The sequence below is a fragment of the Neolamprologus multifasciatus genome, chromosome 3 (assembly GCF_963576455.1).
Source record: "Neolamprologus multifasciatus chromosome 3, fNeoMul1.2, whole genome shotgun sequence".
Classification (NCBI taxonomy): domain Eukaryota; kingdom Metazoa; phylum Chordata; class Actinopteri; order Cichliformes; family Cichlidae; genus Neolamprologus; species Neolamprologus multifasciatus.
In genome coordinates, this window is record NC_140441.1 from 19,490,969 (window position 1) to 19,513,443 (window position 22,475).

Below are 22,475 nucleotides of genomic sequence, written 5' to 3' on the forward strand. Positions count from 1 at the left end.
GTCACCGCTTTGCGACTTCAGAAACATGACTTGAACAATTTTTCTTCCACGAAGGAATCTGATAAAAAAAAACTATTTCTTTACCCGTCGGCTTCCCGTGGCTGTCATGCTACTGGCTATGGCAGTTAATAATACAACAGTCTTGCCATTGCCATTCTGTGTGTCTCTGTTTATCTCTGTGTGACTGTTGTCTTTTAATAGCCCATGTGGGCTAGTACCACTTGCCACTTGTACATACAATCCTTTGCGGTTTTGCCCCGGAAATGACGTCACATTTTCAAACTCTATTGTTTTTAGAACTGAAGAAGCTTCACAGATGACAGATGAAAGGTCTTCAAGTTTCCTTGAAGACCTTTCATCTTTTCCAACAATTCTCAGATTAATTTGTGTTCTACAAATTAATCTGAGAATTGTTACAATGTTCCGTTCTAAATCTGTTGTAGAACACAACAGATTTAGAACGGAACATTGTAACTTTTTTCTTTTTTTTTTGTCTTGTTTTATGCTGTTTTGTTAGGAACTGAACTCTCTGAACTACCTCCACTCTCGTTTCTCCTCAATCCACTCTACAACAAGTCTCCTTTTTCCCTTTCCAAGAAGTCCATAACAGATTAATTCACATTATCTGTTCTCCTTCTCATGGGCCAAGATAACTTTCTTTTGCAAGAGATAATGAGAAATAAGACATAACTCTTTATTGTCATTGCACAGTCACGCCTAGTACAATAGTACAACAAAATTGGAAACTGACCTGCGTCAGCACTATGCACAACACAACACAGTAACTTATCTTAATAAATAAAAAGAATTAGTGTATGTTTCTATTGCACATTATTATTAGAACTATACACAGATGCATTCAGCACACTTTCAAAAAAGCAACGTCTTGTCTCCTCCAGAGATAAGCCCCACCACGGTGGTATCATCTGCTCACAGAAGTAAACATGTCTCTACCAGGCTGAAAGGGTGAGAAGATTGATGGACCTCCAGTGACTGTACAAATATAGATGTATTTTTTAGTTGTTGATCATTTCATGAGTCGCTATGATTTTGACGACAGAGACTTGCTGCTTCATTTTCCTCTGCCCTATCTACAGAGAAACCTGACGCCAAGTCATTTGCATACGAACTGTGATTGGATGTTTAGCTGGAGGGGGGGTTTCTCTGCCAAGTGCTGTGCGAGCCTGCGCACAAACAGAGCAAACAAGCCTTTTCCAGTGGATTTTTCAGCTACTGTCGTAAATCTTGTCCATATTCCGTTTGTGGGTAATGTATTATTTTCTTTCACAACTTCTAAAAGTTTGACTTAATGGGGTAGGATGTTTGTTTAAGGGGGCATTGCCCACTCTTGCCCCAGAGGGGGCAGGACTAAAATGGAGCTTTAAGAAAGTAAAGTTTTAAAAATAAAAACAAACATACTTAAAACAACAAATAATGACTGAAGGGCTCATTTGAACAGTCCAATACTGCTTACTATAGTAGAAGAGCTGTTAGAGCAATCTCACATCTTTACTTCATGATCGTTTTACAGCTGTCTTGTAATACTGTCTTGACAGTATACTGTATATGCTATTTGTGCTATAAAGTTGATATGAAGTTGGATTTCAGTGAATGAATCTAAGCATCATCAACTAGACGATTAATCTCTGCTACGCTTTAAGTAGCCTAACTCTGACCATGAGCACCACAGCCACTGTGCATGAGTTACGCACTGTTTACTCAGCAGTGTTTACTGTTACTGTTTACTTTAAATCTTTTACAGTAATGGAAAGTGCTTTCATGCAACCTTCACATAAAACAATGTTTGCTTACCAAGTTTGTTTTGCAGGATGTTTTACATATACAGAGCCAATATCCTTACCTTCCTCTCCTGTCGTTCTTATCTTTCTCTGTCTCTGAGTGAAGTTAGCTCTCTTTCCTTTTTTTTCACCATGATAACACCAGCTCACCAGTCATAAATGATATGGTTTTGCCTTTTTCATCATTTTGTATACACAATTAGGACTGTCTTCCATGTGTTACAGTTTAGGCTCAAATCGGTTTGACGTTTGATGCCGTGCAATAACTCTCCTCAAATGACTTAAACTTTTTATACATTTAGAAGCATGAAACAAAAAATAAATATAGTAGCATGAAACAGTCATTAATGAGCATAGTTGCTTCATCCAGTCTTCTTTGATTGAAAGACTCCTTTGTGCAGCCAAACACTGCCCTCTACAGTAAAACACATGTCAGCACAGCCTCACATTCTTTATTTCACAATCAGAATACTTTATTAGTCCCTAAGAAAATTATGTAATGTGTTCTAATCAATTATTTCTTCATCATTGGTAACTTGTTTTTAACCTCCAGGAGCTGTTCAGAAAATAGGTGGTTAATATCAAATCTTCTTATGTTCTCTGAGCAGGATGGGGGTGAATATTGGCTGCTGCTCAAGAGTTGCATGCTAGTCTTTTTCCCCATCTCCTGTCTCTTTGACAAAAAAGAAAAAAAGAAAATGGAAATTAGCATCTGTATTTTTCTTTATTGACATGTCTGTTTTAATCCTTTAATTCAGCGGTCCCCAACCCCCGGGCCTCGGACCAGTACCGGTCCGTGAGTCGTTTGGTACCGGGCCACGAGAGTTGAGGCTCAGGTGTGAAATGTATGGTTTTCAGGGTTTTTATCAGTTTTCAGCGTTATTTTGTTATCGTTTTTATCGTTAACTCGGTTTTCCTGGGTCTTTTCACATGTGTTATGAATAAATCTTCTTTTTTTCGGTATTTTGTTGTATTTATCCGCGACACGGACATGTTCATGCATGTTTTATTGTCTAGTGTCTCATTAAAAAAGAAAACAGCCCTCATCTCAGTTTTGTACAATTGAACAGCAAATGTAATGTGTAATTATAATGGATGATGATGCTTTTAGTTTTTGTGTATATGAGCAGAAGCATGATTGCGTTATTAAAGTTCAGGGGATTGTGAATAAACTCAAAAACAGGTAATCATAGCTGTTGTGTATAACAGTCACGCTGTCAGATTTTCATTACAAGTTAGTAAGTTGTCACAACCAAAATAATTGTTATTCGCTGTGATATCTGTAGCGCTTGTGAGGGGCGAAAAGAAAAAAGTGAAATCTTATTAGTAATTACATTATAATAAATGGTCACCATCTCATCCTGCTCAGAGAATATGACAAGATTTAACATTAACTATGAACTGCATTAACTACTAGAGGTTACACACCTAAAATCATCAAGAAAAGAACATGGGGCTGTAATAACATCTGCTTTGCTGCAGAGGGCAGTTTTGGTCTGTAAAATAGAGTCCTTCAAAGATTTATATGCCATATACATGTTTTCTCTTTAATTGGAAAAATACACATTATATAATTTTCCCAATATTCCAATGTAATTTTATTCATCTACCTTCATTAACCTGGAAAACACCAGGTTAACGAAGGTGGAGGGTGCTGCTGTAGGTGTTCCACATACATTTCCAGTTCTGACAGGAGCAATATAATAATAAAATGAAAAAAAAAAAAAACTGCGTCAGGGAAATTTTCCATCATTTCATCACATGATGATAGCAAAGGGAATGTGTAATCATACCTGTATCAGCTGCTCTGGCATTGACGTAACACCTAATAAACTAGTTGGTATCTGTATCTGAGGTGTTAACTATGGTGAGTAACTATGGTAACTATGGTGATTACTAATTTTTTCTGGGGCGATCGTGGCTCAAGAGTTGGGCGTTCGCCTGCCTGTGGCTACAATGTAGCTTGCCATCACCAGTGTGTGAATGTGTGGATGACTGGTTGTGTAAAGCGCTTTGGGGTTCTTAGGGACTAGAAAAGCGCTATACAAATACAGGCCATTTAGAAAGAAATGTTTCACAGTCTTCATTAGAAGAAATAATGGCAGCAGGTGTCAAATAACACCTTAGATGAGAAAAATAAGCAGCCCTTGCATCTCTAATTGCATTGTTAAAAGAGGCTAAGACCCTTTAAGTAAAGGAGATGTACACATTTAAATGAGTTTTCCTCCACAAGCGCTCAGCTTTACGACAATCATGTTTTATGGATCGGATATTGTCATTTAGCCAGGGTAAGGACTTGGAAACAGAAACTGGTCTCATTTTAACCGGACAGATTTCATCTAAGATCAAAAAACAATGGTTAAACAGATCTGTTAAAAAATCAACGCCGTTCTGCGGGGATAGAGTTAAATTAAAAGCATCCGGGAAATTCTCCGCTGTGGAGTAATTTATGATGCGCGAGATAATTGTCCGGTGAACAGGAGACAAAGACTCGTGAAAAGACATGTTAAAAAGAATACAGTGATGGTCAGAGATAAAATGTCCTCAGAACAAATAAAATCAATATTCAAACCCAAAGTAAAAACAAGGTCCAGTGTGTGTCCTTTGTTATGTGTGGGGCCTGACACATGCTGGGTAAAATGAAAAGAATCCATGATGTTGATAAAACCTCTGACAAAGCGGTCGGAGTCATCATCAACATGCATGTTAAAATCCCCAACTAAAAGCAGTCTGGACAACCTCATCATAGAGGACAGGAAGTCGCTGAACTCCGATAAAAACAAGCTATTTGGGCCAGGTGGACGATACACCACAGCACAATAAAAAGGATCCTTACTTCCAATTTTAAACAGCTGTAGTTCAAACGAAAGAAAGAAATTACCAACATGACTAACTCAGTTTGTCCATGTGCAAAAGTAACTTGAATAATATATCTATTATATTGTCTAAATTAACAAACAAAGCACTTAAAATGATTACTATTTGTCCCAGAGCTGAGTTTTATAATAACAAACTTTTTTTTTTTCCTTTCTTATTTCTCCTCATTCCAAAGCCATGACAGCACAACATGATTGATCAGTTGCAATTGTGACCCTAGAACAGCACAGTTATAATGCTGCTGGATATCAGATACACCGTGTTTCAGTGAAACATGTTACTGCTTTGTTACTGCTCTCATTAAGCCAGGTTTCAGCAGAAAGCAAATAATCCAGTTTATTGCAGGTAATTATGTTGTTAAAATAAAGCTGATGACGTGGTAACCATCATTTGTCATGTAGCCTTTTCCGGAAAGTAAAACAGTATTTACTGACTGCATAAAAATCATAAAAGAAGGAAGAAAGATGACGAGCCTGTTAATTATTCATTCGTAGCACGTCACTCGTGTGTCCTTTGTAGGGAGTGGGGCCTGTTTGGGTCAAACATTATCAAAGTCACCGGTGCTGCTTGTGCGCGTGATCTGAGATGACTGCATGGTTTAAGGATCTGTGACTGTAGCCCAGTAGGTTTTTGTGTTTAGACTTTTGAGAAAAGGGCGAAGGTTTAAGAGACATGTTGATGGGTTTAGATTTTATTATTGTCATTTGTATTGGGAAATATTTAACAATATATGCTTAATCGAGTGTGTAGTGATAGGATGTGAGATCTTTAGTAGTCTGCAAAGACTTTGTGTGCATTCCAGAGTGCTCTGGCATTCACACCCACACCCTGGGAGCATGAGAGGGGTCGTACCTTGTTTTATTGTTTTATGGTAGGATAAACGTAGCTATGTCAGTTTTAGTCTAAGTGCCTTTTGTTTAGATGAACTGCTGGACTTCCAGACCAGCAGGTTTAGGGAAGTCGTTTATGGGGTCACACTCTGACACCCCCCCCCCCCCCCACACACACACACACACACACACACACACACACACACAGACAAGGTATTCTTTGTCCACATGTATACCTATATGAAACGTCATATGTTAATGAACCTATGCATATTCATGTAACCAGAAAGTCTGACGGAGGTCAGGTGGGTGGAACGACACTTGGCTCCAGACAGGTCTCCTTCATGCATGAGTAACACAAAGAACTTCGCCTACTTGTGTCTTGCTTTCTGCTGTGTAGTAAATTGTCTTGAACGTTCCAGCGAATAGGTTTATGCTACAAACCTATCACATGTCTCCACAGTTGAAAAAAAGTACAACAGTGCCTCGTGTAGTAGGTGAATGTGAATACTTTTTATTTTAGCACAGGTGAAACTCAACTTGGACAAAGTTATTATAAGTGTGAGTATGTTAACTGATACAGATTTTATCGACCTGGGTAAAATCTTTCCTGATGATATATGCAGTATGCTGACAAAACTGAAAACATCTGATTTAAACATATAATCTAAAGCTATAAAAACTTAGATTATATGAAACAACTATATATTGCAGAACAGTGAACCAAACGAGCATCAGCACTGAGCTATGAAATGCTATATAAAAGAATGCAGATCACATGCCAGGCTACATTTTCAGATTTCACTTCATGCTGCAGAAACAGAAGTAATATTTTCATATGTGTTTCATCATTGTAAAATATATATATTTTTTAAATTATCTTTGTCAGTTTCACTCAACCCACAGCAAAAATGATTGCATCTTATCCACGGATGACCTGCGTGGTGACCACCGTCGAGGCAGGAGGATACTGGTTTTCCCTGATCTTCAGCTCACGATGCATCTGGCACCAGACACAGTGATAACACCAAAATATTTTGCAGCAGTCATCACAGCACGAGCCCTGCAGCACAGGAAAATTGAAGAGGAAGGCGAGAACTATATTCAATATTTTGAATTTTTAACAATATCCTGTTTAGTCAGCTGACGTCTGAATGTCATGCTTAGGAATGAGAATTGAGAAATGGTGTTCAGTCATTTCAGCATACAAATCAGAGTAACATACAACATATAGTTCAGTATACAGACAAAATTAAATTATGTTTATTTTCCATCTCTCCATTTTCATATCCAGGGCTAAGTTGTGGGGGAGCAGCCTAACAAGAGAAGCCCAAACCTCCCTCTCCCCAGCCACTTCTTCAAGCTTGTCTGGGGGAACGCCAAGGCATTCCCAAGCCAGCCGAGAGATATTATCTCCCCAGAATGTCCTGAGTCTGCCCTCGGTCCTCCTCCCTGTGGGATGTACCCGGAACACCTCACCCAGGAGACGCCCAGGAGGCACCCTTATGAGATGCCTGAACCACCTCAAATGCTCCTTTCAGTGTGGAGGAGCAGCAATTCTACTTTGAGCTCCTCCCAGATGACCGAACTCCTCAACCTATCTCAAAAGGAGAGGCCAGTCACCCTCCAAAGAAAATTCATTTCCACTGCTTCTTTTGCTCACTACCCACAGCTCGAAAATAACAGGCAGGTTTACAGCATGAATTTGGACATTACTTTTATTTTTATTGCATAAAAAGACGAGAGCATGATGGTAAAGTGGCATCCAGGACAGAAATAACAGTATTATGCTGTTAATACAACTTCAGCTCTTTGCAAGCACCTGCACAGACAGCATGCTAATGCTAAGCTAGCCAAGAACCCAGAGTGATGCTGAAGCTGAATGAATGCTGAGCCCAGTCCAGCACCATGGTCAAGTGAGCTGTCTTTTGTGAGCTGTGGTGAAGCAAGCTACTGCTGAACTTTATCAGGTAACAAACAGATGAGTGGTCGGGCTGCACCTCAAGTTTCTATTTAGATTGGCTTTTAATCAGATTCATGCTGTATGTTTGATTTTTGATTGTATTTCTGTTTTTATATTACTGTGAAGCACTTTGTGGTTTTTATCCTGTGAAGAGTGCTAGATAAATAAATTGAATTGAATTGAAATTGAATTCTATGGGGGGGGGGGGTTCTTTGTTGTTTTTTTGCTATATCACAGCAACAGTTGCCTCAAGGCGCTTGTAATGTAAAGACCCTACAACAATACAATCCTGTTCATGTTTCTAATGTGGAATCACCATGGTGATGGCTTTCAAGTCTCTTTGTGCTTTAAAGTCTCTTTGTGCTGATTTTAATTTTTACATCGAATAGAAATCCTAAACTATGAGGAGGAAACGTATTAGACTTAGTAGGAAAATCTTATAAAATAGGATTTAATTTGTCTTATAAGTGAATTAAATTAAAGATCTGATGAAGGAGTGAATACTGTCATAATCAAAATAATACAGTGTAAACAAAGGGTTTTTTGATATCAAGGATAGCTCCTCTGATAGAAATTGCTGGGACTGTTTGAGGTCCTGAGGACTGAGACTTAGGTGGAGTGCAGGAATTATCCAGAGGAGAGCTGCATTATTACAAACTTCAAAACCGTGCAGAAGAAGAAAAAAAATTATTTGCCATCAGATATCATATCATTTGGCTTGCTATTGAATATACCATCTCCTTTAATGATTTGCTGTCTTCCTAGTAGATTAAAGATTTAGTACATCAGGTGCGAAATGTTTGTTGTTGTTGTTTTAATGGCAACTTTTTAATGAGGTGATTTTTTTCATTGGTTGTTCTCATTGTTGAGCTGCACTGAAGCAATATTGCATTGCACTCCATCTTTAAAACAATGTAGTTCAAACCTGGCAGACATCCACCAAAAAGTGATGGATGTCAGTATGTCTTTGGCAAAAAAAAAAAATGCTATTCCTCAAATCACCACTCGAGAATGACTCTAAAACTGAATCAGTCACTGCAGACTTTTGTGTTAAAAAAAAACCCAACCACTTTACAGCAGGTTTAGTGCCTTTGGCTCATCTCCCCTTTTGCAATAGGAGTGGGTTTTTTGTTTGCTGTCTCATTTTATGACTTGTTAATGTCAGGGGTGTGCCAGGCTCGTTCTGCCTTGTTTGCAGCATTTGTACTTTCTGGAGAATTCAATAAACAGTACAATAATATGACAAACGATGAGGCTTGTTATACTTTCAAACAGCCCACCCAAGAAGTCTGTGCAGTAGTTAGGGTGAGTGAAGTGTAGTATTTTGTTCATGTGTTACTTCAGTTGCACTAATTTACAAATATAACCATGTGTGCTTTGCGCCCATTAAAAGCTGCACTCAGCACTCCCTATTTTCATTTATGTTGTTACTTGTGGTTTGATGTTTCCTCCACTTATGTTAACTTTATTTTTATTGATTTTGAGATTTTTGATTTGTTGATTTTAAGCTTTGTACATACATAGTATTGTTTGAAGTTTGCATTTTTTTTCTCTCTTAAAGTTTAGGGACGGGGGCATTGTTCATTGTTCAGGGGGCAGTTTAGTTAGCTTAATGTAAGATAACTACTAAGCTAACTGCTAATTACTACTAAGCTTAATACAATACAACGGTAGCATAATTTAAGCTAAATACAATAACCTTATCCTCCACTCTCACACTTACAGGGATGTTGTAGCGCTCTCTGACAGAATTGCGAATATAACCATGTGTGCTTTGCGCCCATTAAAAGCTGCACTCAGCACTCCCTATTTTCATTTATGTGGTTACTTGTGGTTTGATGTTTCCTCCACTTATGTTAACTTTATTTTTATTGATTTTGAGGTTTTTGATTTGTTGATTTTAAGCTTTGTACATACATAGTATTGTTTGAAGTTTGCATTTTTTTTTCTCTCTTAAAGTTTAGGGACGGGGGCATTGTTCATTGTTCAGGGGGCAGTTTAGTTAGCTTAATGTAAGATAACTACTAAGCTAACTGCTAATTACTACTAAGCTTAATACAATACAACGGTAGCATAATTTAAGCTAAATACAATAACCTTATCCTCCACTCTCACACTTACAGGGATGTTGTAGCGCTCTCTGACAGAATTGCGAAGTAAGCAGGACACCACACAGCAAAAGTCCAGGAGTGGCATTGCGCAGCACCATCCATGTTTACTGGCTGTGTCACACTGCATGCAGGGGAAACACCAATATCCGAAGCAACCTTGAAGAAAAATGTGCAGAGATGCCATATCTGTATGAGTTTATCTCTTGTGTAACCTCTGCATTATATCCTGACTTTAGATACTCTGCAAAACGACTGCAAACAAAGTCTGAGGAGGTGGTTGATGCAGAAATCCCTGTTGTTTGTAGGGTTTGCTGGGTTCACTTACAGGTGTTCATATCAGAGCAGCAGTCACAGATGCCAGTGCTCCATTGCCCAGACTGCTGACTCATTGCAGTGGTGGTGACTACCACCTGGGTGGTTGAATGCTGGGAGGCCATTCCTGGAGCAAACGAAGTAGAAAATTAGACACCGGTTGAAGAGAGTTTTTATTGTCATTGTTGTTGCTTTTTCTTATGCCTTATTTCATTGTATTTATTCTTCTATGGTTTTCTCTTGTTGATTCACTAACTTGTAAAGAGTTTTGGTCAGCTGTTGCTTTTAAATGAGATGTATAGCTGAAACTGACGTTAACGTGCTATAGTGGTTATAAACATGTAACATGCACAGCAGGGTGTTTTCTAGTGCATGTAAACCCCTAACAGGATCTTTGGATCAATATAATTATACAGGCTATGGCTGGCTTGTAGGGCTGCCACACAAAAAGCACTAAAACCCCGCCCATACCTTCCCTGTGCACTCGGGCACCTTGCAGAACAGAGTTTAGTGTGGTTGATATAGATGGACCAAAAAAAGCAAAAAGAAATTAATCGACATTTTGGCTGTTGGGACTGCTGCTGCAGCTGCACTGCAGCAACAACAACTAGTATTAAGTCCTCACAGTCCAGATGCTGAGACTGCTAGCACCAGCTGTGGAGAAGTGCAGGAGGAAGGACAGCAGTCCCGACAACAGAGTGACGAACAGATGATGTTTGTCACTCTGTTTCCCATTCCCTTGTTATCCTGTGTTTGTATATATTATCTCAGTCTTCCCTTGCTCTTTGTTATGTTCTCCCTCATGCTGTGTTTCCTTCTTTCCTTCTTCCTTCTTCCATGTTTGGGACAGCTCAACTGTCATATGTTTCCAATACCATCTTGTTCACGTTAGCACCCGTTGCTACAAGACTGATAAACTGCATATGAATTTATCAAGTTGATAACCAGCTTCGTGTGCTCACATAGTCTGACTGGAGATGTTGTGAGAAGTGAAGCTGTAAATGAAAGATATTTCAGTTGCCCTTGCTTCATCGCACACAGCCTTCGCAAGATAAGATAAGATAAGATAAGTTACCGTGGAGGTAATAATTTCCATTTCCACGTGTTTTACCAAAAGTTGCACTGTAATTGTATCGTAATAACTTACAATGGGGACTTTAGAGATTAATGGAGGTGCCTGGGGGATAACAAATTTATCTACACCAGTTCTGCAATGTAAAATGCACACTACACTGTACAGAGATCCATAAACTTCAATTTGCTGTAATACACACACAGTGAAGTGACTCTTTTAAATTAACTGGTTGAGGTCAAACCCAACACACTTGTCCCAATCAGGAGATCAGTCAACCACCTCCCTGAGCTCCACCAACACAAGACAATACATGGAAATCCCATGTACCTAAGATAGATACTTCAGATATCTTAGAAATAATATCTTAATTAATATACTAAAAAATTCCTAGCTAACATTAATCTACTTATAGTCTAATGCCAACTAGTCTAACAGTCCTATAAGATTCATTAATTTATGAGTATAAACTGCAAAACTGTGCTTATAATAATTAGATGTCCAGTTTTTTGTGCTATTTTTCTTGAGGCAGTATGAAGTGCGTGTAGACCCCGTGTGCTGCAAGTATTCCTCTGACTGGCTCACAACACCACACTGGGAAAATGATAGCAAACTGTACTATTAGGTCACAAAGACTGCTAACTGCTTTAAGATGTTTGTCAGTATAGAAAGTTGTCCTTACCTTTTCTCTGCTTCTCTGAGTTATGAGTAAAATGAGAGCAAGTGCAACCTCTGACTGTAAATTGTGACGGGAGTGGTCAAGTGTGGGTTGAACGCTCTGCTCACATTCAATTTTCAAAGAAACCACCTCTCTGACAGAGAAAGACGAACAGTCACACATGCTTTCATTCCAGGTTAGATAAGAATAGATGAAACACTCAAGGCCAAAAACGTTCAGTTCCAATAAAATGAGAGTTAAAAGTGAGAGTTACTGACCGTGTCAAGTTTTATGCAGTTTATATGCATCATTTATTATTACTTTATGAAAATCACCTTGCTGTGAACTTTTTGACTTGAACTCTAGTGGTGCCTGTCTGTATTTCTGACTTCATAACATCACACTACAAAGAAAACATCAGGCAAAAGTGCTATGGACTGTAACAGAGGGTTTATGGTCATGCACCTCTATAAAAGCAGTAGCGGAGCATTCAGATGTCTGTTAACATAATGTCACAATTTTCCCAGGAGTGGATGTCCCAAAACAATTCACCCCAAGGACAGACTTTGCAATGCTCAGAGAAACTGCAAGAAACACAAGAGATAAAAGTTGCAAAGTTCCATGTAAACAAACCACAAGCAAAATGTCATGTTGTCAATTTCAACATGAAGCTTTGCTGTAGATTAAAGAATTAAAATGTTTTAAAACAGCTCAGCCAGAAAGTTCAGCAACATTTTGATTTACTCAAATCCCTCAGTCATCATTGGTCTCTTCGGGCCCATGGCTAGTTTGGTCGGTAAACACTGCAAACCAAGCTGAGTAAGCTGTGTGGTGTCAAGTGCTGAAGTAAAATCCCCTCATTCAAATTTATTTTACTAACACGTTAAATGTAAATGAATGAATGCAGTAGAGCAGAATGTAGGGATGTCTCAATGAAACCATGGAAACAAGGTCTGAATACAACAGTTGGATGTAGTTTGATTTAGATCATCTAAGTGGGTGCCAAATATTTCTTCTTTGGTCTTGACCCTGAAGACAATGGATTCATCAGAACCAGAATATAAAAGACATTTGAGCCCTTTTAGGAGAGTTGAGGAGTTTATGTTATGCTTAAAATATTAATGAAGGGTCTGTGTAATGTCTGCACGACTGCCTGTCAGCTCAGTAGATCGAAAAGCATAATACGGTTAGCTATGAAAGGTGCTCATGGTGTGTACTAGCATTGTTAATTGATGAGCGGTTTCCAACACAGTGGTGAGAGGAGTAAGGAGTTTGTGTAAGCGGGTGTCTCGCGTTGCCTATAAACTCTTCCCTCATTTCACTGCCAATGAAGTTCCTTCAAAATTATTGGCTGCTGTAAAAAGTTTAATTTAATGGTATCTGGTCAAATGAAATGTATTTGATTGCTATACATTCAGCTATAACTAAGCACAGTTTCCATAAGTTTAAGCATATGAATGAATAAACCTTAAATTTGGCCTTTTTCAGTTGCATTTGTGTCATCATGTTTACAGAGGGTGAAGGGTACAGACTCACGTTTGCCAAAAGACTTTTTATTTATTTTAAAGAGTACAAGAGAGCCATTAAATGAATACTAATATTTGGGTGCTGGGTGTTTAAATAAGATGTTTCTTTTTCCTATACACCAATCCTCTCCTTCCTATCCTATCTTAGTATAAGAAAAAGGGGCAGTTTAAACACTAAGTCTCAGTTCAACATATGCGCATAAAGGTTTACATACTACAAGGATTTATAGATTGTTTCCACTGTCTCCATAATTAAAAGTAAAATAACAGGTTTAATGCAGCCTGGACAGTGAACATAACAAGAGTTGCATAAATGTGGAGGCTGTGCTAACATCTGTACTGATGCAGAGGGCAGCATTGGGCTGTATGTTTTTTAAATGTGAACCATTATAAATGAAGAATATAACTCACATCTATTAAACTATTAAACACAGGAAAAGGTTCCCCCTTGTTTTGGTCACAGTAGCGGCTTTCAGGTCATCGGGGTGAGGTTATACGGGTCCCTGGGTGTGTCTCGGAGATTCCCAGGATGAGATGTAAAGTGATAAATGTGGTGATGTCTGGTGAGATCAGGTCAAACTCGTCACTTCAAAAAAAGCTTCTCACAAAAATACAGTGAGCTAGCACTGTTATTTGGATCTCTGCATAACCATTCTTATTACTTGTTACATGAAATTAGCTCTGCAAACAATGAATGACAGTGAGCTAGGCAAATAACACACTACAGGTTAATTTACATTAAAGGTTAGTTTACAGCTCTCAAAATTCAACTGAGGTCAAAATGCTTTGAGATGACTGTTACATGCAGATAATACAGAAGTGAATTGAAACATGTGGCTTTGAATGGGACACATGCCTTTGATCCAGAGCAAAACTGTTTACAGCATGGCTTGTGTGGTGATCACAGTCAAGGTGGCGGGCTGCTGGCTTTCTCTGATCTTCAGCTCGCGATGCATCTGGCACCAGACGCACGAGTAACACCAACATGTCTTGCAGCAGTCATCGGTGAACGAGCCCTACAGGATGGAGAAGAGTAAGCAGCAAGAGTTATCGGGATTTAATTTGTAGCTGTTGTGATTGCACCCGTTTAAATGTCCCTGTTCACGCTGCTTTGTACTGAACTGAACTGAAACTAACACGACTAGAAAGAGAAACAGGGAGGAGCGATTTTTTTCAAATCTTTATGCAACTCAAAACAACCTCTCTATTTCCTCAAAACTTTATCTGTCTGTAGCCAGTTTCCTTGCTGTTAACTGTCAGGATGTCAGTGAAGGACGACACACAAGCAGGATTTAGAGAGGTTTCCTTTCCTTCAGTGAGACAGAGGAAAATAACAGATGGAGTCTGATTTACAGTAATTTCAATGAGCTCTGCATTGGTCTTTTTCTACCTGCTCAAAGATCCTCTATATTCACTTACTGTCAACTGTTAAATATTGGCAAACAGGGCTGATGAAAGCAGTGAGAGTAACATGAACAGTAAAAAATACTGGGTGGCAAAACATCTATGAGAGTTAGAGATTAAAATAGCTGTCCATTTCCTCTTCCTCTAATTTGGTCAGCAGGCACTTCTCTATGCTTCTCTCTCTCTCTGTGTTTATGAATAAAAATTAGTTTATGCCAGATGCCCTTCCTGATGCAACCCTAATGGGATGTTTGTCTCCTTCCAGGATTGAGCTAGTGCTTGTTAGCTGAATGTGTTACCCACAACTATAGTTTGTTAATGTTAGCTTTTATCTCTACTCTACCCTATCATCAACATACTGTCATTTCGGACTCCAAATAGTCAACATGGTGAGGAACATAAAGCTAAAGCTTTCCTCAAACCAATGACATCATAGTGATGTCACAGTGGCCACAGCCACAGGGTGAGTCATTAACCCTGGTTCCAGAAACAGAAAACATAAATCAACAGGAAGTCATGTGACTGTGAAGCCAGTCTATAGTTAATAAGTTGCTTTTTATGCAATGTGATGTTTGTTGAATAGTCGGTTGAGTAAGTTGAGAAATAACATGTATTAAATATCTAATAATCACATCAAAAATGAGAGATCTGGATGGAGGGCAGCCAACAGATGAGACACCAAAAGACGATGAAAGGTGAGGAAGAGGTGATATGGCACAATAAAAGAAAAAGTTATGAGAGTTATGTTTGACATTTTATATTAATTTCACTATAAAACATATGCCCTCAAATGTTTCAAAATCCTAGCAACATGCCTGCTGCCCTTCATCTCTAACCCAGCCTTACAGGGATGTTGTGGCTCTCTCTGATGGACTGACGGAGTAAGCAGGAAACCACGCCGCAAACATCCAGGAGTGGCATTGCACAGCACCATCCATGTTTACTGGCTGTCTGACACTGCATGCAGGGGAAACACCAGAAGCCGCAGCAACCTTAAAACAGAACAGAAAAAGAGGAAATGGGAAAAAAAGAAGGGAATGAAGGGAATAATCTTGCCAGTATGTAATCCTCATACATATCACTAGGTTTCAGGTAGTTTTCTGGGTTTTTAAACACTTCCCCTTCTGCTCATTGTCACTTCTGTCTTCTTGTTTCCTGAGCGTGTGCCTCTGTTCTTCTTCTTATGATCTGGTGATGTTTCGTTTGGTCATTTCATTGCAAGGGTCATTCGTTACCCTGGAATATTCAGCTGCCGTTGGTTCAAATAATAACTTACCAGTGGATCTCTGGGAGGAAGCCAGAGTAACAACAGGAAACCAGGCAGGAGAACATGCAACAGTGCTAAGCACTCCAACAAAGTGCTGCATTTAAGTTCCTGTGCCAATTAGAGAATCTCAGATTTCTGGAGAAGAGCATAATATGATCAAAGGCTCCATAATGCAACTGATTGGACAACCTGAGGAGATGGTTGATGCAGAAATGACTGCTGAGTGTTCACTTACAGCTGTTCATATCAACACAGCATTCACAGAGGCCGGTGCTCCACTGCCCAGGGTTCTGATTGGTGGTGATTGTCACCACCTGGTTTGTCTGCTGGTGGCCAGCCATGCCTGGAGGAAACAGACAGCGTGAAGTGTGACAGAAGTTATTGCTGCTACGCACAGAGAAATCCAAGGGTAGAATTTGAGAAAGGTAACAGACTGGTTTGATACGCATATAACAGGATGTTTCCTGATTCATTTAAATCACTACAAATAGCTGGAGTGAGATGTGCAAAGGATGTGCGTGCAGTGCACTCTTCTGTCCTCTGGACCCCATGCCACCAACCATCCTCAAATCATACCTATGCACTTTGTGTACCAACATGGTGGACATCATTTGAAACCAGCGGAGCCCTGTACTATGAATTACAGTTCGGCATATCCAGAGTATCTTTCTGTTATCTGCATTCCCTTACCCTGAAACAGGCGATTAGGATCAGGTGAGCTTTGTCGCACAAAGCTGGTTATCAACTTGCTATCCAACTGACGCAAGTGAGAAACTTTACACCATCCCAGGCTCCCAACAGAGGTCCATGGGATTTTTCAGGAAAGGTGACACCATTTTCTGGAGAATTCATTGGTCGGTAGGCAGTGATGTCATACCTGCTCATCTCTATATTACAATGGCAAAACCCAGATTTGGAGTTACCCAGATGGACCTTACTGCTTCCTAGTACAGGCCCCTGCTACCCTCGGTCCTCAAAACACCTGCTGTCTCCTCCATTCTCAAAAATAAAAAAAAACTAGTGTGGATGACCTCAATAACTACTGCCTGATCCTGGAAAGAGCAGTCACAAACCTTTTTGCAAATCCGACTTCAGCACACATCACAGCATGAAAATTCCACATTAGCATCCTAATATTTCTGGGCTTTTCAGGAGCTTTGACACAGACTCCACTCCAGACTCTGGACATAACTCTCAAATTCTGCAGCTGAAATTTTCCCTCATGCTTTAATTACCACCCGCCTGGACTATCGTAACAGTATCCCATTTGTTCTGCATCTCGAATTTCTGGACATGCTGCAGTATGTTCAGAAGTCAGCCGTCAGTTCTTATATGCACTAAGTTGTAGCAACACATCACCCCCACCCTTATGTGCCTCCACGGGCTCAAGTCCTGATCTCCTGTGAGATCCTCCTCCTCACCTACAAATCCCTATGTGCTCCTGCTCACCAGTACTTATTATTTTCAGAAACAGAGTGCATTTCACGAAACTTTTACAGATATCACAATAACTACATTATTTACTGGTGTCCCTTCTCGATCTGGTTTGACTTCTGATGAGCTTCAACACCTGACAGGTTAAAAGCAGTATGGGGCAGGAGGTAGGCTAACAGGCTACTATCAGTCCTACAGTATGTCCTCCACTCTTGTGGAGGTCTTTCTGTGAGGTAAATGGCAAGAATATGTGAACTACAAATCACAGTGTGACAAGAAATGAGGGTTGAAATGAGAGGAGATTTCAGACTGTCCAGATTTATGTGCATTTCACATTTATTTGCATATTAAATGTGAACAGTTCATTAGTGGCCAAGCTCATGACCACTATGGACTGTTTCGTACATTGATGATTTATTCAAACAATCAAAACATGCGTAAGAGATATGCATTAACAAATAAAGGCGGGGGGCAGAATTCTGTTTTGTGTCCTTGATTAAGATAAGAAAGGCATTTCTGGCCGCTCCCTTATTTCCTACAAGCACAGAGTTTACATCAGATGACCCTTCCCTCAACCCAGACTTGGAACTAGCATTATGTGTACACTAGCTTCTAACCCAGCTTGTTCAGAAACCCCCAAAAAACCAAACATCAATAATTAGTGTCAAGCAAGACAAATCAATAGATTTGACAGAATAAATAGACTATATTGTAAACTATGGTTAAACCAGGCTGGAAAAAAGCATTGAAGCTGGATGTCTTGTCCCCCCCCCACAAGCTTTACATGTTAATCACTACACAGAAATACTAAGCTGTTCATCAATATGAAAAGTTAGCCTTACCGTTTCTCTGATTCTCTGAGCGTTGAAAAAAATTAGATGAAGTTGAGAAATCCCAGGATTAAACTGGAAATGAGAGAGGGGGGTGTGGACACACTAGCTTCTAGGGGTGGGGCCAGAAGCAGGACGTTGGGATGGGGGGGGGGGGGGGGTGGTGAGGGTACTAGCTCCTGCCATGAAATATGATTATCCTCCTATTGTCCCCTGACTAAAGCCATTGGACTGTCCATTCATTTTCTTCCACTTATCTATTTTGCAGCCATGACTGGAGTGTATCTCAGCTGCTATAGCACCAGAGGCAGGGTACAGCCCATGGACAAGCTAACACAGAGAGCCCTGTGATAGACTGTGATACAGTACACAGAGAACCCCCTCCACAGTCATGAGGAAAGATGTAAACTGCACTCAGAAAGGCCCCAAAGGGCCAGAGTAATTGAAACCAGGACCTTCTTGCTTTGAGTTAATGGTGCTAACCACACAGCACTGTGCATGAGTACTATTAGTCTCACGGTCCCTAACGCCATTAGATGAGTGCATAGACAGGAGCAGCATGGATCTGAGTACATTTCCTCAAGCACTTTACTTTGTTGTAATGTACTATTTAAGTATGTCCATGTTATGTTATGTTATGTTTAGGCAGCACGGTGGCACGGTGGTTAGCACTGTTGCCGCACAGCAAGAAGGTCCTGAGTTCAATTCCAACATCAGGCCGGAGTCTTTCTGTGTGGAGTTAGCATGTTCTCCCCGTGTTTGTGTGGGTTCCCTCCAGGTACTCCGGCTTCCTGCCACCGTCCAAAGACATGCAGCTTGTGGGGATAGGTTAATTGGAAAATTCAAATTGGTGTGAATGTGCGATTGAATGTGAGCGCAAATGGTTGTCTGTCCCTGTGTGTTGGCCCTGCGACAGACTGGCGACCTGTCCAGGGTGTACCCCGCCTCTCGCCCTATGACAGCTGGGATAGGCTCCAGCGCCCACCGTGACCCTGAAAAGGAGATGGGATGGATGTTATGTTGCTTTCTACTTTTACTGCGCTGTATTCTGGATGCAATTACTGTACACCATGCTATTTCTTTTAAAGCTTTAGTTTACTGACTAGTGGGGTTTACACATTATGGAGTCACCAGCTTAGCAAGTGCAACACACTATCCATACCAAGCGTCAGTCATCAATGCATCGTCATACAGAGCTGAACTTCATCTCGTGATGCTGACAGTGTGCTTACTGTATATATGTTTAAATCTGCGCTGGTGTAGGATGTTGTTAACTGTGGAATACTTTTGATTTTGGTTTTCAGGCATCCTCTTATGTTTGAAATGGTTTATTTCGATGGGTCTGTCTAGCACAGGCCCACCACTGGAACGAGACAATTTAACTACACAGCAAAAGCATTAAACACCATGTAGGTAAAGTTCTTTGTGTTACTCATGCATGAGGGAGAGGACTGGACCTCAGTTGCTCTCGTCTACTCCCTCGTAACACTGCTCTTTCATTGAGGTTACATGAATATGCATAAGTTCATTAACATATGACGTTTCATATAGATATACATGTGGACAAAGAATATCTTGTCTGTGTGTCGTGTAGGTATGTGTATGTGTATGTGTGGGGTCAAGATGTGACCCTGTGAACACTCCCCAAAGCTGTTGCCAGGAGTCTAGCGGTCCATCTAAACAAAGGGCTCTTACACTCAAACAGATATACGTGTGTTTGCTATACCATATATCAGCAAGAGAAGATACAACCTCTCCTAGGAGGTGTGTGATCCATGCCAGAACACTCTGAAGAGGAGTGAACGCACTCCCCTCTTCATGCTACACAGAGTTGTTACAGACTTCCTAGGATGAGACATTCTTCCAATATGCAATCAACTATATACTTCAAAGAATATATAAATATATATTTCTAAACATAAATGACAATCCAACAAAGTAAACCTGACATATTTTATCATATAAACCATCCCACAGAGCAACCAAGCAGGAAGCCGTTCCCACTTCAGCTCAACCAGACTAAAAGTTAAGCGCCATCTGATGATGCTACTGACGAGTTTTTGTTTTCTCCTTTCAGAAGCTATCTCATATAATCCAACTCTCTGGTCGTATTAAAGTTCAATTTTCTTCAATAAGATTTGATAAGAATAATTCATTACATAGATCGAGTCACTAGTTCTACCAATGTGAAAATGAAGGTGCTATATTTTTCCCAAATTTCCATATATTTTTGCAAAATATAGCATTTATGTTTCTTAACATCTCCACCTGTTCATCTTAAGGATGGTTTATTTATTTATTTTTTTTACCAGATTTTGTTAGCTTGTCATTTGATGGCTCACCTAATAGCTTTAAGTGAGTATTTGAACTAAAATGACATTAACACCCCTGAGCTAAAGGTTTAATCAGTAGCATCACATGACCTAATTGAACAAGTGAGAGACAACATGTTAATGAATGTGAAAATGCTAATGTGCGTAAGCTGATAGATGGTTCAGTGGCTGTTCACGACCATTTAATGACCAAAATAGCTGTCAGTCAAATATTTTGTTTGTTTTTTTAAAACAACAACAACAACAGTCACTGGGTTTTTCCTTCCTCTGTAAGAGACGGTCTGACCAAATATCTAGTCACTGTGGTGTTTTTTGCCTGGGGACATTTACCCGGGGACAAATTTATCTTTTTCATCCATATTTCAAATACTTTTGCTACAATGTTTCTGTGTTACCACATGCAAACTAGTTATTTTACATTTACACTAGCTGAATGACTGTGTATCGTGAATTCTGTGTTTCCCTGTGTGAACAGGTGGGGTGTGTCTATGTGTGTGCGTATTAGTTAAATGTTGGGTTTTCTACCCTTCATCTCATTTTTCTTCAAAGTTCACCAAACCAGAGATCAGGTAAGAAAGACTTCCTATAAAAATGTACAGCTTGAAACATTCAACAATGTTTCTGAAGCTTACTGCACTGTTGTATCGTTTTTCTCAGTCATTTTCAAGTGAGCTGATGAACCAGTGTACTCAAATGATGCTGAGTAAAACAAGGGAGATTTTCAAAGGTTTTCATATCTTCACAGAATTAGAAAGAAAATTCTGGAGTCTACTTATCATAATTACTCATGGGTCAGTAAAAGAGAGGATGAACATTAAGTAACAAATGTAACAATTTTATCACAAGATATTTAAAAGAATGAGACTGATGACAGGTTGTACTGAAAGATATGCAAACAAGTTCAAATAGCTTCTGAAGTCACTCCAATCGATATCTGATAAAGAAACCCTAAAATGAAGATGTAAAATTGACCTCTTCAGTGTATAAAGTTTCTCTTTGAAAATAATGATTTATCTTCTTCTCCCGTCCTCTCTTTGTTACACCTTTATTTTTCTGTGTGGCACATTAGTGGGTTTTATTTATACAGCAGCTGTTCATTTAGCTCACAGACACATTTTGTGACACACTACACAGAGACCTTTTGGGAGTTGGGTGATATTAAAGTAGAGTGAGTTGCCAGTTTAAGAAGTTTCATGCTGCGTCCTATTGTGTAGCTGTCTAGCCAGACGCTGAAGTACTGAAACTAGTACTGAAAACTTCACCTATACAGCTGCACCATGGACACGTCACAGGAATGACAAGAAAAGGTGTGAGCAGGCTGTGGAATATTTTCTTATTACTGAACACGTATCTCCACGATGTCACTGAAAGCAGGGCTGCAGCACATGGTTCAGTCTAGCAACATGCATTAACCTGCCTGTTAGATATAAGAGCGCAGCTGAACAGTAGATACTGCACCTGCAGTTATAGTACAACAACACATTTTTCAGGTTATTGCAAAACTTTGTTTTTAATCATTTCATTTGCTTGTTTTTTTAAGTTATACAAAAATGGTTTGAAGACACAGCCACACAACATCCATTAAAAGCACACAGACTATTACCAGACAATTACATTAAAAGATATATATGAACAATAATGTTTGCCATGTACATGTGTGTACGTACATCTGTGTGTAAATTCTTTGCCATTTGTTGGCAAACTTTTTTGTCTGTATAGCACGCAGATCATTTCTACATCTGCTTCCAGGTTTTTGTAGTGAATTACGTGGACCAGTTCCAGCTGTAACACAAGCAGCATGTTGAGAGCAATAGTTTTAACCAGTCTGTTACCTTTCTCATATTCTAGCAGTGATAATCTTTATGACGTCATTAACCCTTCACTCTGTGTCTATGTTTCTGCCTTGTTTCTTCCAGGAATGAGTGCAATGAATTGGAGCACCGGCATCTGTGACTGTTGCTCTGATATGAGCTCCTGTAAGTTAATCATTCAAATCCTACAAACAGCAGTTTCTCTGACTGTTTTTGCAATAAGGTAGCAGAGTGTAATGTAATAACTA

General features: G+C 39.6%; 2 protein-coding genes across 2 annotated transcripts; both read right to left on the minus strand.

Moving 5' to 3' along the window:
- Positions 1-5,995: 5,995 nt before the first annotated feature.
- Positions 5,996-13,037, minus strand: LOC146521905 (placenta-specific gene 8 protein-like). Its single transcript, XM_085153858.1, has 4 exons — positions 11,647-13,037; positions 9,906-10,019; positions 9,591-9,736; positions 5,996-6,569 (listed from the first exon to the last, which is right to left on the minus strand). The coding sequence occupies exons 2-4, from the start codon at positions 10,015-10,017 to the stop codon at positions 6,429-6,431; spliced, it is 399 nt and encodes a 132-aa protein (XP_085009984.1). The 5' UTR covers positions 10,018-10,019; positions 11,647-13,037; the 3' UTR covers positions 5,996-6,428.
- Positions 13,038-13,271: 234 nt separating this feature from the next.
- LOC146521906 (cornifelin-like) lies at positions 13,272-18,194 on the minus strand. Its single transcript, XM_085153859.1, has 4 exons — positions 18,096-18,194; positions 16,055-16,162; positions 15,399-15,544; positions 13,272-14,164 (listed from the first exon to the last, which is right to left on the minus strand). Exons 2-4 carry the CDS (start codon positions 16,158-16,160, stop codon positions 14,027-14,029), a joined length of 390 nt encoding a protein of 129 aa, XP_085009985.1. The 5' UTR covers positions 16,161-16,162; positions 18,096-18,194; the 3' UTR covers positions 13,272-14,026.
- Between the last annotated feature and the right edge of the window lie 4,281 nt (positions 18,195-22,475).